The sequence below is a fragment of the Pempheris klunzingeri genome, chromosome 10, assembly GCF_042242105.1.
Source record: "Pempheris klunzingeri isolate RE-2024b chromosome 10, fPemKlu1.hap1, whole genome shotgun sequence".
Taxonomy (NCBI): domain Eukaryota; kingdom Metazoa; phylum Chordata; class Actinopteri; order Acropomatiformes; family Pempheridae; genus Pempheris; species Pempheris klunzingeri.
This window is the reverse complement of record NC_092021.1, coordinates 2,690,640-2,707,043: the sequence shown is the minus strand read 5'-3', so window position 1 is coordinate 2,707,043 and position 16,404 is coordinate 2,690,640. Positions and strand designations below refer to the sequence as shown.

The window sequence follows — 16,404 nt, the reverse complement described above, 5'->3', positions numbered from 1 at the left end:
CTATCTTAACAGCATTCTTTGAGCTTCTGAGCTCCTGTGAGTACCACAAAATCTCCCACAATCTGACCTGGGTTAAACCTCGCTGTAGCTCAGAGAAAAGAACACATTTTTCAGTCAATGTAAGTTTCCAGTGACTCAGTGTCCAATTGCATCATCTGTATAATTTGCTCTTAGTTTGAACACCTTTAAAATGTTACTAAATTGTCAGGAACATGGCCTTGCAAACATCTGTATGGCCATGAAATATCCCAATAGTAGGCTTCAGTTAAGGCAGAGGCGGACAAGGCACATTTATATATATATATAGAAACTAAATGTGACCCAAAGTGCTTTACAGAATACACAGGCAAAATCCCAAGAAACAACAATAAAAAGGGTGATTAAAAAAAGCAATCAAAAGCACAAAGAATAAAGACAATAAAACAAACTAACTGGATCTAAAATGAATCTAAAGCGATGGTAAGCAGATAGGATTTAAAGGTAGTCAGTGTTGTTGCAAGTCTTCACTGTAATATTGGCAGATTGCTCCACATTTGTGCAGCATGGAAGCTAAAGGCAGACAAAACTGAGGACAGTTGACAGAAGAGTTAAGAGACGTGGTAAAACAGACACGTCTTCCACCACTGCATGTTTGCCCTGTATGTTCGCTTGAGAAGTTATCAGTATTGTTTTAAGGACACGTTTTGATGCCACACTATAATATTACTCAAATACAAGTAAAAGTATGGCATTCAAAATTTTATGTACCCTAATTGAACCTGAGGACAGTTCACAGTAGTCCTGCCTGCTAGAGATAAAAGCATGGACAAGATTCTCTGGACCATGTTTTGACATCAAGTTTCAATGTGGCAGAATGATTGTGTTAATGATTTAATGTGACTATTAAAGTTTGGGTCTGAACCCAGGATAACAGGAGTTCAATCCTTTGTTTTTTGTGTTTAAGAAAATTGAATGCACAAACCATCCACAGGTTTCATCGCAGCATCATTAGGACATACAACTTTTAGTCAACAAATGAGTTTGAGAAAATATGAGAAAATTTGCTTCAAGACAATAAAGGTAATTAAAGAAGAACTCAGATATTTCTAAACATGGGTCGTATTTGTGCACATTTTGTTGTCTAAATGACTGGTAAGTACAAAAAAATGTTGGACCTGGTCCAGTAGATCGCCTCAGCCGGCAGCTGCGAAACGGGCTTCAATGGTTGCAACATAATCCTTTGAGGCAACTGCTTCTGATTAAAGTATGTCCACTAAAAGTGCTTGTTTTGCCACTGGCAGGTTCAGATTTTGTCTGTCAACGTTATGGAAAGGATTCCACCGATCCTTTTTTGAGTCTTTATATCCCTCTCCTCAAAGCCACCAGACTCCATTGACAAAAACTGATTTTACCTTTTTACCTCACAGAACATGATAGTTGCTCAAACAGACACCAGCAGAAAGAGTTTGTGTATCAGAGTTTGAGGCTTTGCGAGGCTCCATGATGTGCTCAGTTGACTTTTGATGACTCTTAGATCCTTTACTGGACGCTCATCCTGGCTAGCGTGAATGGAAACTGAAGCTGAGCCAAGTTAATAAGCTAAAGAGATGATGTAAACTCAAATTAGCCTAGTAACCTGCTGCTGTAAGAGGAAGTACCAAAATAACACAAACAAACTGAGTGTAAAACGGACATTCAGTTCTCAAAATTGGACTTAATTAACATCCACAATTGGATATCACAGATCTTATCAGCTGTTTTATGGCACTTTAAATACAAATAATTACCCTGTCAGCAGCTAAACTCTCATCATTTGCTTATACTGTATATTTAAGTGTGCACTACTGACTTAACATCACAAGAATTTTGTTCAGTAGTTGTTACAATTCAATTATTCAACTGTGAAATGCACTGATGTACTTTATTTCAGACTTAATTTATATTGCACCTTTGCAAAATTGCAATACAAGGTGGACTACAAGGTGCCAATACAATAAAAAAATACAATACAATACCAATGGTAAATGGGCTGTATTTGTATAGTGCTTTTCTAGTTATTTTAACTACTCAAAGCGCTTTTACATCACATCCAGGAAGAAATGTAATTTGGACTTTCATACTGAAGCTGCTTCAGGAGCAAGTTAGGGTTCAGTGTCTTGCCCAAGGACACTTTGACATTTTGACCCATAGGAGCTGGGGATCGAACCCCCGACCTTCTGACCCACAGCCGCCAATACCAATACAACAAACCATCCAAATACAACAATACAATAATAACACAGCAGTACAGTAAAAACACAACAATTGGACAAAAACGTAACATCCATCCATTTTCTATACCGCTTATCCGTCAGGGTCGCGGGGGGAGCTGGAGCCTATCCCAGCTGACTTCGGGCGAGAGGCGGGGTACGCCCCTGGACTGGTCGCCCGCCAATCGCAGGGCCACAGACAGACAGACAGACAGACAGACTCTCACACCTACGGGCAATTTAGAGTTACCAATTAACCTAATGTGCATGTCTTTGGATTGTGGGAGGAAGCCGGAGTACCTGGAGAGAACCCACGCTACCATGGGGAGAACATGCAAACTCCACACAGAAACACCCCGAGTTCAAACCGGGATTTGAACTTGGGACCTTCTTGCTGTGAGGCAACAGAAGGTCCCAAGTTCAACCACAGCACCACCATGCTGCCCACAAACCGTAACAATACAATGAAAATTCATGTCTATGAGTAAATAATATAGGAAAATAAGAGACATGGTAAAATAGAGTCTAGTGTAGCACAGTTGAACAGAACAGAACAACATATATGCTGTTGCCCATAAAGTTGGAATGATTGTTCAATACCCCCAATTTTGTCAAAGCCTGAATACACAGTTTGCAAAGGTTAATTGTGGTTTAAGTTTCACTGTGATATCTTTTGAAGAGTCTGATGAATAAAGTTGAGAAGATATACACTTTATTTATCAAAAATAAATCACAGTTTCAATCATTTCATGAGAAGAGGTAAAAAACATTTTATTCCAACTTTATGGACAATAGTGTATATATTCAGGAATGGGAGCAACTAACGTGACCCCATTTCCTACCTCAATAATGTTTTTATGACTCTAATTCTGATAACATTCACATTGTAGATTAATACCACTATCAGTAATCAATATATTAAGTGCTGAGTTACAAAATGCACTTTTAAGCTTCATCATGTAGAAAACACTCAAATTCAGTCAATCAGTATTGTTTTAAATACAAGTTTTAATGCCACACTATAGGATTTCTGAAATACAAGTAAAAGTATGGCATTCAAAATTTCATGTAGCCTAATTGAATGTACAAAAATATTAGCAGCATTGTTTGTCGGTACTGTATCATGTATATGACTTTTATTTTTAAATTTTAAATCATTATTCTTTGACAAGGGAGTTTGCAAAAATATTTGGTAAGGCAAGTCAGCAACACATATTTAGAAATAAATTGATTTCTACAAAATGGTCAGGAGAAACTGTGAGTAAACCAAAAGTGAGAACATGCGGACTGATTAAGTGTATTTATCACCCTGGGCATTATGTCATCCTGAATCTGACCGGGGCACAGAAGCCTGTTTGTGCCCGGCTGAGGTTTCTTGTCCTTGAGGAGAGGAGAATAGAAAGTGTTATTTGAATGAACTGGTGGATGTCGAAAAATGAAATTTTCTTTTTGTCCTGTTGTCCATTGTCCAATTTTATATATAGACCTTCCCTTAAAATGTCTGCAGAATGTCTTGATTTGTTTTGTAATGTTGGATGAAAGTAGATTTGAGTACGTGTATATAGACAAGGTGTTTCAGCCAGCTCAGTTTGTGTTAAATGCTTACTAACAAGATACAAGAGCACTTAATGTTTGATTTGTTAAGGGCACAGTCTGCTAGTACAGTCTCAGATATGTGCCAGCTATGTTTCACAGCTGTACAGTCAAAGGAGCAGGCTTGTGTGCATATCTGAGTTGACATTGCTTGACATGTATGGAAGTGTGTTATATTATTTCCATTTTATTACTCTTGTTTATCATATCTGTTGTGTCTTGAAAGCCCATGCATGCTTAAACTTTGAAAAATTAACATCAACATAATTATAACATAACAATAATTAACAATTTTACTAACAATAATTAACAATTTTACTTGCAATCTCTACATTTGGGTAGTTTAATCTATAACATATCGTGCCATATAAAGTCATCACAATTTATTTTGTTATAAAGTTTTGATCTGTAGCAAACATAATGATTGTACAAGTACATGTAAAGCAAAGTCTTTGATTTGTCTGTGACTTTGGTGTTTGGAAAACACCAGAGTCACACAATAACATAAACTAACTAACCAATGGAGGCAGTGGTAACCAACAGAGTGTTCTGCATGGTAAAATTGGAGTCAAACTAAAAGTTTGTTTTTCGTTTTTTGTCAGTGGAATGACCCTTTTTTCTTCTGTGGCGAGTCTGGACAAATGCCATGAGAACTATGGAGGCTGGTGAGGAACAAACACACGTGCACACCCACGTGCACATACACACACGTGCACACAAACATCCCAACTTTTTTAAAACATTGCATATCTCACCTTCATTGACTGCATTAATGTTTTATTGTCTTACTTAAATTAAGTCCTACCTTGAGCTCAAGTCTAAATCCCGAGCTGGGTTTAATTTCAATTTAATCTTATCTAAAACCTAATTCAGACGGTATTAGTGTCTGTGGGGTCAGGGCACGTCAGTAATGTTAATCCTGTCTGGCCCAAACACTTCTGTTTTTCACCTTCTGCTCAGGAGAAACTTTCAGCCTCAAACATCTGTTGTGATGTAATGGACTGGTAAACCATTATTTACATTCTGTTGTTGACCTTATCATATTTTATTATTACTATGTGCACTTTAGAGTTTATGCATACAATAATGATAAATCCATTGCTCCTCTTTACCTGAGTAGAGTCACATTGAACTGATGCATGACGTACGTAAGGGACCTTGCAACATTTTATGACGCCTGTTGTGGACAGAAACTCAGTACATTTGCCCAAGTGGCGTACTTGTACTTGAGTAGGCGGTTAAGGGGGGCAGCTGTGGCTCAGTGAAGGATAATGCTGTAGCCTGTTTTGCGGCTGGAGATGTACTGGACCAAATCCAACATTTTTTTACCTACCAGTCATTTAAAATGTGTAAAGATAGGACCCATGATCAGAGTTGCCCTTTTAAAGAAAGCCTAGCTGACAAGAATATTGGGTATTCTGTCATACTGAAGAGCACAGCTGAAGTGGACAAGAGGACATTTTGAAATGTTGGTAGGTCTGGACGAACAGTCAGAGGATCACCAACGTCTTTAGGATTCATCCTCTGAGGAGCATTAATGTCTGAACCAAATTTCATGACAATCCATCCAACAGTTGTTGAGATATTTCAGTCTTGAGAGTTTTGAACCAAGACTGATGTGAGTAATCATCTGTAAAGCCAAAGCACTAAAACCTCCTTATGCTCTCAAATTGTTTTTTAATTCATCTCTGCACTCTGCATTATGTTGTTTTTCTTGTGTGTGTGTGTGTGTGTGTGTGTGTGTGTGCAGGTGTCAGTGAGATGCTGTCCAGTGTGGTGGAGGATGTTGGTGAAGCGGTAAACAGAAACATTAGTGGTGCTGAACTGCTGCATGAACTACTGAGTGCACCGTGGCTGCGCTCCCTCCTGAAGGTACAACCGGACTTGACAGTCCCGCGCTAAAAGTGTATGTGTCAGCATTGGTGCCATTTTCTGCTTTGTCTCTCCAGATTTATGAGTGCCTGTTGCAGTTCCAGAGGTTGTCACCCAGCCCCCTTCTGCCTTATGCCTCTGGACTCTCACATGAGGTATATGCACACACAAAGCTACATTAGATAGAGTCAGCAGACTTCCTAATCTTATCTAATGCAGCAAAACCTATGTCAATTAGATAAAATGTCAATGATGACAAAGAAAGAACAAAATGTTGTAACTAATAAATCAATGCTTCCACTAGGGGTATAATGATACATCCAGCTGGTGTTAAGTTGCCCTTTCTCACAAACCCCCTGACTTTTGGAGATGTCAGAATCTCGGATGCAGCGATACAGCTAGCAGGTCACATGATCCATCAACGCTATAGATACAAAGGCTCAAGTAAGAGCAGAGGAAGGGGACGTTGCATCTATGTGTGTAATGACTGGTGTACTAGTAGTGGAATTACAGAAAGCTGTTGTTCCCCTGACTTATAAGTCATGTCAGTTAATACAAACCACTTTATCTGCTACAAGAGCTAACACCAATAATTGCTATGGCTTTGTTATTGCTAAGGTTGGACTTTTTACAACCAGAGTTGCCCGCTGCTGGCTATTAGATAAAATGCAGGTTTAAGGCACTCTGCACTGGCTTCACTTTTCAGACCAGGAAGCTAAATCCACTTCTTTTATATGGTCTATGCATTGAAAATAATTTTGGAAACATAATATCAGCTGACTAATGTTATTTATATCAAGTCAAGATGTGTTTTAATCTTACAATGTTTGAGACGTTTAAAGTATTCACACAACTGTTCATTCATCACTGTGTTGTGTTGGCTGGAACTAGACAACACTGTGTTACCAGATCATCAGCTCAGGTCTTCCCAAGGTCCCAGGTCTTTCAAACTTCATCAATACATACATATTGCAGAAAACACACAAAACCTGGCAGCTCAGCAAACATCTGATGAATAGCACTGTGAGGAGATTAAATGACAAGATCTGTGATTATATTGGTAGGGACAATTTAGAATTGCCTTGACATTCTCCTCAAGTTTGGGCTTATTTCTGTCCCTGCCGCCAGTTTTAGGAAAATAGAGTCCTTACAGTTTTAATCTAATATGATGTCTTTTGATTGAGTCTTAGCTTCTGTACTGTGTTCTGTTTGTCCATCAGGTTATGACTGCAATACAGAAGGTTCACCGTCCCTCAGCTGAAGCACGAGAGCTCTACAGCCTCCTCAGCTCACCACACATCCAGGTCTGTACACTCATTAAGGACCTCCTGGATGACTCTTATTTGTTGTTCTATTATAACACGTTACTTGTCTCTCAGGCCCTCCTATCGTCACATGACACTGTAGCCCAGTCAGACTACAGCCCTGTTTTACCTCCTCTTCCTGATGAGATGCCAGAGGATGAGGAGGCCATGAGGATTGTTTGTCTGGTGAAGAACAACCAGCCGCTGGTGAGACAGAGAAACTTTTCTATTTACCAATTTATCCTACTTTTTTATTCGACTACAGTATTTAATGTGCTTGTAAGACGCAGTGATTCATTTACTCACTGAAAGCCAGTGGAATATTTGTGTGATTATAGCAGCCTAGTAGTCGTAAAGAAAATCTTTTGTTAGCAGTCAATGTGTTGCTTTTAGCCCTTCATTGTCAGTGCCCCTGGGTTAAATCTGGACTGCAGTGGTGTTTCTGTCCAGAATCTCGCCACAATCATTATTACAATATTAAAACTTCAACTAAATCTACAAAGAGAAATTATAAAATGCTAAGACTGGTCAAACCTGAAACCTTACTAATAACTATTAATTCATTCCTTTCTCCTAGAAATTACATTTGGATATCCCAAATGTACCACAGCAAATGCATTTTGAAAGAAACCACTCGGATTAGGTTTTGAACATATCTGAAAAATGTTTACTGTCGCTATAATTGATTTGTTTACCTATAATATCAACTACAGCATGATGATATTGATTCCTATGGTTTAACACTTTTACTTGTGCATGAAGAAAAAAACAGTCTGTGAACATAATCTAGGCATCAACAGCATTTATCTACAAAGTAAACTATTTAGTCATTGTAGTAATGTGGCAGTAGGTCGAAAAAGTGAATCCTCAGCAGCCCACTAAGTAATCATTACATCATTGATTTATCTGGACCATATAGATATTTATTTTAATTTTGAACTATGAGGGAAACAATCCTCCTTTTGAAACCATAAAATCTTTTGCTCATAAAGAATAGAGAAGAGCGCAGAGGGATTGTAGGAGACGAAGTAGGAGGGATTCATAGTCGGTGGAGCAGCCTTCGTCGCCTCACGTTGGAACGCCTTGTTCCTGCAAGGAGGGCGTGGTCAGGGGAGGAGCTCCGAACAACTGAAAGTGAAGCCAGGCCTTTGCCAATCCCAAGAAGGGGAGAGTCACGTCCCTTTCTTCCTCGATATGAATCAACAGGAAGCTACGGTCTCTGTCCACAAACCACAGAGCTTTGGAAAAAAAGACTTAACCAATCAGCCCCCTCTGTCTTTAGTCCTGCCCCCAACACTGGTAAGAGGAGGAACACAGGAGGTCCATGCACTCACCAATCATCCCATTTCATTCAGTCATTCTTTGTACGATCTGCCATCAAAACATCCAATCACCAAAGGAGCAACAATGAAGAAATATAACTGTTTATCCACCCCCTGATATCAGAATCGCTCCTACCTCTGAGGACTGAGAGTTATTTATGGATTCGACATCACATTTACAGCACTCTCTACCGTAAAATTCAAATTATGATAACTATAAAGATATGGACTTTACTCCTTGGGAGTTGAGCAAAAGTCAACTGGACTTGTTGAAGGTACTTCAACAGGCTTCTTCAGTTCTAAGTGACTGGTAGGGAGGTCAGGCATATAAACACTGTTAGGGGCGGGTCCTATGTGGTTTGTTACCCAGTCGTCGTGAGTCACTAAGTCACATGAGTCATGGTGTGAATGGGTGTTGAGTCACCCCCATAACAATGGTTCAGTGGTTAGGTGCCATAAAAGGTATAAAAGAAAACACAATAAATACACTAAAGTGCAATGTAGAAATATAAATAAATAAATATCATCCAAACCCAAACAACACGTCACTTAACAAGATTCCAGTCATACAGTGTTTTGTGCAATTATGGCTCTTACATAGAAGCTGTTCTTTAGTCTATTTGTTCTGGCCTTTAATGTCCTGAAACATCTGCCAGAAGGTAACAGTTCCAAAAGTGAGTTTCCAGGATGGGTTGGATCCCGGAGGATGTGCTGTGCCCTCCTGAGGCAGTGAGAACTGTAGAGCTCCTCCAGAGAAGGAAGAGGGCAGCCGGTGATCTTCTGGGCCGCGGTGACCACCCTTTGGAGTGATTTTCTATCTGCAGCTGGAAAACCACATGTAGATGCAGTATGTCAGGATGCTCTCTATGGAGCATCGGTAGAAGGACACAAGCAGTTTCTATGTGAGATGGTTGTTCCTAAGTACTGACATGTCCTGTTTTCAAGTCAATATGGTTCAGATCCCCTGCTATGATGTGAACGGCTTCAGGTTACATGTTCTGCTGACTCCTGTATACTCGATGTATACAGCAGTTATGAAGACAGCGGTAAACTCGCGATGCAAATAAAATTGCCTGCATTTAACAGTCATATACTCCAGGTTCGGAGAACAGTGGCTGCTCATAGTCTTGGTGTCAGTGCACCAGCTGTTGTTTATATAAACACAGGACTGAACCTGTTAGTAGAAACCTGTAGTCTCAGTTCATCCATCTTGTTAGCGAAGGATCTTGTATTTGCGAGAAAAACGGTAGGAAGCGGTGGTTTGTGTGCGCTCTTGCGTAGCCTTGCTAGCGTGGCTGCAGAGCTGGCGCCTTCTCCTCCTCTCACTATGCCACTTTCGTCTCCTCCCCCTTGGGATGGTAATACACGGAGTGCTGGGGCTCCTGGCAATGTCTGCCGGGATGTTTTGGGAGTTAATGAACTCGGCTGTAACAGTCTGCTTGCTGTGTATTCCTATTTACAGAAGTTTGTGCCAGCTGTAGAAGTTGTTCACGTGACCAAACACACACAACTCACACAGCCACACAAAACACACAAAAACAAAGCACCTAATGGCGGAGCAACCAACCGCAGTGTCCATGTGCGCAGCCATCTTGAATATAGAACTGAAGAAGCCTTTTGGATGGGAGTCCTCAAGTATCTTCAAGTCCAGTTGACTATTGCTCAACTCCTAAGGAATAACTATGACCTCAATGACTGAGAATCTTCATAGACATATGGGCTTTACGTATATATAGGAAACTTTTAGAGGTGACAACTTCTCATTTTTAAAAATATGTCACTAAAACTGATAAAAAAGCACAACTCTCACAATATAAATGGCACTGGCAAGACACTTTAAAATTAGTAGATAATTTGATTTAGATGCATAACACTGGCAAGACACATTACAAGAAACATACTCATCCAATCGCATGGTTACTCATTCCGTCCCGTTAACACTGTATCATGCATCTACTGTGCATTGATGTTGAAAACATGAAATTTACTATATCTTCTCTTCTACTAACTAGTTCTATGTATAGGACTTGGGATGGTTTTTCTGGGAAAACTCAGTGATGTTTATGCACACTCTAAAGTGCCTTGCCTCTCTTCAGCTCAACAGTATGCAACACTAGCTAATGTTAGCAATACCACAATACAGAGTCTATGTTAGCATTAAAAAATGTTTTATCCAGTGAAGCGTGTCTGGCCAAATGGGAACACGACCAGCACCAAATGCCCTGGCATTTGATTAATGCCTTAGTTTGGCTTGCTTGCTAGGTAACTAGCAAAGTAATGGTACCATCTTGGAGGATATGTTAATATACTTACTTATGTATTATGACAAATGCTATTGATTTTAGCCATCAATAAATGATGTAACAGTATAATGCAAGGCAGGGGATGCCAACTAGCTAATTGTAACCTAAGCTAAGCTGACCTGAATTTCCCTTAGGGAATGAATAAAGTACCTATCTATCTTGCCAGCTAGCTTTAACTTAGCTACATGGGATGGATCTGGCATTGGATGCTTTGTAACATTAGCTGATGAACTAATTTGTGAACAGCGAGCTAATTACTATCATAGAGCAAAACATAATGCTGTTTTAGGTACCAGATATGCTAAGCCTGCCAGATCTGCTCAGGGTCCTGTACCTTTAACTTATGTAACCTTACAGGTTGGAAAATTATTTATTTACACAGTAGCGCATTTCTTTTTTAATTACTGCTATATGAACAAAAGTGCAATGACATTTGGTTTGCAAACACTGAATACAAAAATATAATTTTCTCTGTTCCGGTTCATGTGAGAGCTGCAGCAGTTTTAGGCCCAGCCCAAATGCTCTCATTGGTTGAGACCTGTGATGACACCTATGCCAAGCCAATACTGATCAACATCCCACCCCGCCTGTGGTTTGTCTGTATGTCTATTCAGAGCCAGTGAGCAAAAGACTTTCAAAATAGTAATAATAATGATAAAATGATAACTGCGTTAATGCAAGATAAAATAATTGTCGGCGTTAATTAATTAATGCGTTAACTTGCCCAGCCCTAATAATTACCCATTCCAGGGCATCAAATACAGCTGTTTTGTCACGTCCTTTAGATCTCATACCAACACACATGGTTCTCTTACGCAGCAATATTCGTTGCTCAGAACAGCTGTACTGGCCATCCTGTCATTCCAAATGGTTCTCATCCTATGTCATGAAATACTGACACCCCTGTCTGTATGAGACACTCTGGTCCTTGACTGCCTCAGGCATACCGGAGCATTGTTGTCATAGTTACAATAATAAACGTTTGATTGGCGTTTTGAAACAGTGGCATCAAAACTGTGTGCTTAGGTCGACATGATAATGTTGGTTAAAATAAGAATGTTAGACATTTAAGTTAAGTTTCACTTAAGGGCTAAGTTTCACTCAGGTCAGATCCCCAGTCTCCAGGGAGTATGGTATTTGAGATATAAAGACCTGCCTCTAAAATAAGCCTACTTCAAATAAATGCCTGGTACGCTCTGCCATTGGGGTAAATAGTCAATAATTGAGGAAATATGGTACCAAGTCAAAAAAGAGAAATCTGTGCGGCTTCATTGTTTTCATCTATGTTCGTCTTACCATCATTTAGCTCAGTTTTTTTGTTTTCCTTGCATTGCTGTTCTTTTTCAATTAATGATATTTCACTTTTCTCTTACTGTGATTTTGACTTCCTACATGGGGGTTCATTTTCAGCCAAACACAATGGAAGAGAAGGTGCCTCTACTGGAGGGAGGAGTGATGACTACGCCTACCCTCCTCCTCCAGTCCCAGCTTACAGTCTCAGCCTTCCCAACTCCCCTGTCCTATACAAAAAAGGGGCAGCAGGGGGACACTCAAGGAACATTCCTACACCCGGCAAAACCCCATCTTGTACTAGGATGAGCACAGTTAAAGCCCACACAGCACCATCTAGTCCGGCTGTTCATCGTTCCACTAGGCAGCAGGGGGTTAGCACTCTCCCCACACCTGGCAGGCAACATGCATGTCAAACTGGATCTCACAAAAAATGCCAAGAAGAGTCTCCTTCAATGAGCCACTACTCCACTGCTCCTCGTCACAATGGATGCCATAACCAAACAAAACATGCACGAAATGAGCAGCGACCACTAAAACTTTGTCAGCAGCCTCTTGAACTCACCAAACAATGCAGCGTTGAGGAACTCAGGTCCACTGTTCAGACGGTGGCCAGCAGTATTGAACATGGCACTAAAGACGTTCGCCATCTTGGCCAGAAGATGGTAGCGGCAACAGAAATGATCACAGACAGCATGGAAGAGAATGCCCAGGCGCTCAACCTGTTGGCTGAGGTGGTTGACAAGCTCCAGGGGCTCATTGTAGCCAGCAAACATCCCCAGTTGTCACCTCCACGCACGCAGAAACAGCATACTCCACCCCCACCTCCTCCAAGGATCTCCTCCATCTCTTCCAAAGTGGTCCGCAAACCTCCTACACCATACCCACCCCAACTCTTGTCCTCCTCCTCTTCTTGCTCATCCTCCTCTTCGTCTTTGTCTCTAAGTTCCTGTGCAGATGCCTTAACAACATCTAAGAATTCAAAAAGCTCTAAAAAGACTGTGGTCAGCTTTGGTGCCATCTACAGGGCAAGTGGAAGTGGTAGTAATGGACAAGTGAGGCTCAACAACGGAACAGTGTCTAGAGCTCCTCTGGAGGACCAACAAGACTGTAACAGCACAGGATGCTTGACCACCAAGAAGAAGAAAAAGAATAAGTAGGCCATCACAATCCATCTCTTTATCCGCTCTGGCATTGAAAATAGACAATGAAGTAGACTAAAATACCTCTAGTTCTTTAGCATTTTTAATCTAGGATATACATCTACATCAACATTTGGATCCCTGCTGTTAGATTAACGAACTAAATTCAGAAACAGAATATCAATTCTTGGACAACACTTTTTGTTTTCTCATCCTTGGATTCATCACTCAAAAGGGGAAAAAGAAAAATAATTAAAGGTACAGAGAAATTACATTTTCTCAACTCATGCTTTAACCCGTCTCATCCAGCTCTGACCATCGCCATCCTTTCATTCTGCGTGGAATCTCTTAATGGATTGTGCGAACTTTGGCATAACATTACATTTTCAGCAAATTTGTGTCCAGTAGGTTGGTTTATAAGCCTTCACTTGAAAAAATAATGACATTCTCACCAGCCTAAACTGGACTTTGTGTTTGGAGCTAATTATAAAATGTTTGCACTCAGTATACTAAGAATATGGTAAGCATTATACCTGCGAAATATCAACATGTTTTCATGCTGATGTTAGCTCTTTCCTCATGAACTTATGATAAGGGTTCATAATGACTGGTCCAGTAGATTTCCTCAACCGGCAGCTGCGGTAGGCAACTATGGCTGACGTGAACTTTTGGCGCAACTCAAATCATCAAAGTACATCCACTAAAAGTCCTTGTTTTACAAACTATGATTGTTATATTGTTGACTTTGATGTTAGTTAGGGTTAGGTTTGGGATCCAGCACAATATTTGCGTAACGCATAACACAAACAAATGAACTAATCTTACAGGTCTACCTCTGTAATGACTTTTTCTATACTGTTCCATAAAAAAACACTTTTAGTAGAAAAACTCATGATTTGAGTTGCCCTAAAAGATTGGGAAGTTATCCATTACGTCATCATTGCTTTCATTCCATCCTTCATTTGTATCCTTCCCCAATTTATATTCCTCTCTATTTATACAGTTATAATAAAAACAACACAAGGTTGTTAAAATGGGAGTAACTGTCTGTCTGTCTGTCTCTGTCTGTCTGTCTGTCAGGGGGCAACTATAAGGAGGGACGAGGAAACCGGAGAAATCTATATTGCCAGGGTGATTCATGGAGGACTGGCTGACCGCAGTGGTGAGATAAAACATAGTAATAGATAGTACATAATCTACATAATAGATAAAACATAGTCAAAATGTGCAGTATCGTGGCTTAAAGTGTGTGTGTGTGTGTGTGTGTGTGTCAGGACTCCTCTATCCTGGTGATTTGTTAGTGGAAGTGAACGGAAACCCTGTGGTGGGTCTGGATCCAGAGCAAGTCATCCAGATATTGGTAGGTAGTCACAAAGCAAAGTCAAAGATTGCATAGATAAATAAAAAAATCATTCTAATTTCTTGCGGATGCATGTAAACAACTTGTCCACAATATTAAACAAATCAACGAATCAATCAATCTTTACTTAAAGCGCCAATGCAAAAAAAGTTAAAAGACACTTTTCATAAAAGAGCAGGTCTAGACCACACTCATAAATTATAAGAGACCCAATGAGTCAAGAATTCAAAATTTAGGATTCAATAATCTCCACATGAGCAAGCATCAGGTGACAATGGCAAGAAAAAACTCTGCTTTAACACTTCAGACAGAACTTGGGTCAGAGATGGGTGGGACAGAGAGAGAGCGAGGAGGGTGGGATGGGTGCACAATAACTTCTGTTTTGTCTGAGTTTAGCAGCAGAACATTTCTGGTCATCCATGACTTTATGTACGTAAGGCAGGCTTAGTTTAGTTTAGTTAACTGATTGGATTCATCAGGTTTTAATTGTAAGTGTAATTGGGTGTCGTCTGCATAACAGTAAAAATGTATGGAGTATTTCCTGATGACGTTACCTAGAAGGTTACCCAGAGGCGTATATAAGGTGAACAATATTGAGGTCGTTTGTAACTTTCACAAGTGCTGTCTCTGTGCTATGGAGCGCCCTAAGACCTGGCTGAAAATCCTCTAATAACTCTAATAACTGTTATTGTTTAGAAAATTACACAGCTAATTGGCTAATGCTGAGAGAAAGGGAAGATTTGATATAGGTCTATAGTTACTATAGCTGCTATAGTCTATAGCTAATACACCTGAATCAAGAGTAGACTTTTTGAGAAGAGGTTTAATTGCAGCTACTCTAAATGTCTGTGGTACTTAGTCCATTAGTAAAGACTGATTGGTCATATCTAATAAAGACATGTTGACTAAGGGTAGGGATGGGGTCTAGGAGACAAGTTGACAGTTTGGAAAAGGAAATCATCTATTTCCATGGTTGCTCAGTTTGAAGTTGAATAAGAGCCTGTTGAGGGCAGGATGTGGTGACTTTTGTCTCTAATTGTAAGAATTTTATCAGTAAGGAAGCTCATGAAATCAATACCAAGTATATTAAAAAAATAGAATAAGAAAAGGCTAATTTAGTTGTAAAATGTTAGACTGCAGGTGTTCATACTTCTGTTATCTCATTAATAAGGCAATTTATCGATGATTCACAATTTGTTGTATCAATGTTTTCTTCCTGTCAGATCAATTCCCACGGAACTATCCTGTTTAAAGTAATTCCAAATGCAGCTCAGAGCAACAGCAGCCAGAAGTTGGTAAGAAATATCCGCCAAACATCCATAAAACTCACTGTAAATACACTCACTGTAAAGTGTAGGAGTTGACATTACAGGCTACTAGTATCTCGTTACAAGTATATCATATATATTGCGTATTATAAATACTGGACACTTGTCATGCTGCAATGTCTGCAACAAAATCCTTGGGAGCAACTGCACCTGATCACAGAATAACATTCTGAGCCTGCCAGTGGCAAAAACAAGAACTTTTAGTGGATATGCCAAGTGTCTCACAGCATTATGGGAAGGAACCCTACATTTGTCTGTTACATATTTACTTTTATACTTTTCTGTCTGTACATCAGGTGTACATGAGGGCGATGGTGGACTACTGCCCCCTGCAGGACTCCTCCATCCCCTGCCCTAATGCAGGAATCGCGTTCAGCAGGGGAGACCTGTTGGAAGTGGTTGACCAGACAGACGGACAGTGGTGGCAGGCCAGGAAGTTGCCCTGCGCTGTGTCCTGCGCTGGTCTGATTCCCTCTGCCAGCATGCTAAAGAGGTGATGCCTTACAGGCAGCAGTCTGAGGGTGCAGTCAGTTCAGAGAGTCAGCCCCAGTGATAATCAGTTGTTGAGAATCAGTTTAAGAGATGGTATTATGAACATAACACAAGACAAGAAACAAATCTTAAGTAAGTCTACAGTGACATTTTGTGGTCCTGAGTTTTGT

At 40.1% G+C, this 16,404-nt stretch overlaps 1 protein-coding gene across 1 annotated transcript in view; it reads left to right on the top strand.

Annotated features, from left to right (window-relative positions):
• The window catches only part of LOC139208584 (MAGUK p55 subfamily member 4-like), a 43,421-nt gene that overhangs the window by 16,238 nt on the left and 10,779 nt on the right, over positions 1 to 16,404 (top strand). The window contains exons 2-9 of the mRNA XM_070838305.1: positions 5,572 to 5,693; positions 5,771 to 5,848; positions 6,914 to 6,997; positions 7,073 to 7,204; positions 14,135 to 14,216; positions 14,329 to 14,414; positions 15,638 to 15,709; positions 16,039 to 16,235. Coding sequence (XP_070694406.1) covers positions 5,572 to 5,693; positions 5,771 to 5,848; positions 6,914 to 6,997; positions 7,073 to 7,204; positions 14,135 to 14,216; positions 14,329 to 14,414; positions 15,638 to 15,709; positions 16,039 to 16,235 — 853 coding nt within the window. The remainder of the gene's footprint in view (positions 1 to 5,571; positions 5,694 to 5,770; positions 5,849 to 6,913; positions 6,998 to 7,072; positions 7,205 to 14,134; positions 14,217 to 14,328; positions 14,415 to 15,637; positions 15,710 to 16,038; positions 16,236 to 16,404) is intronic.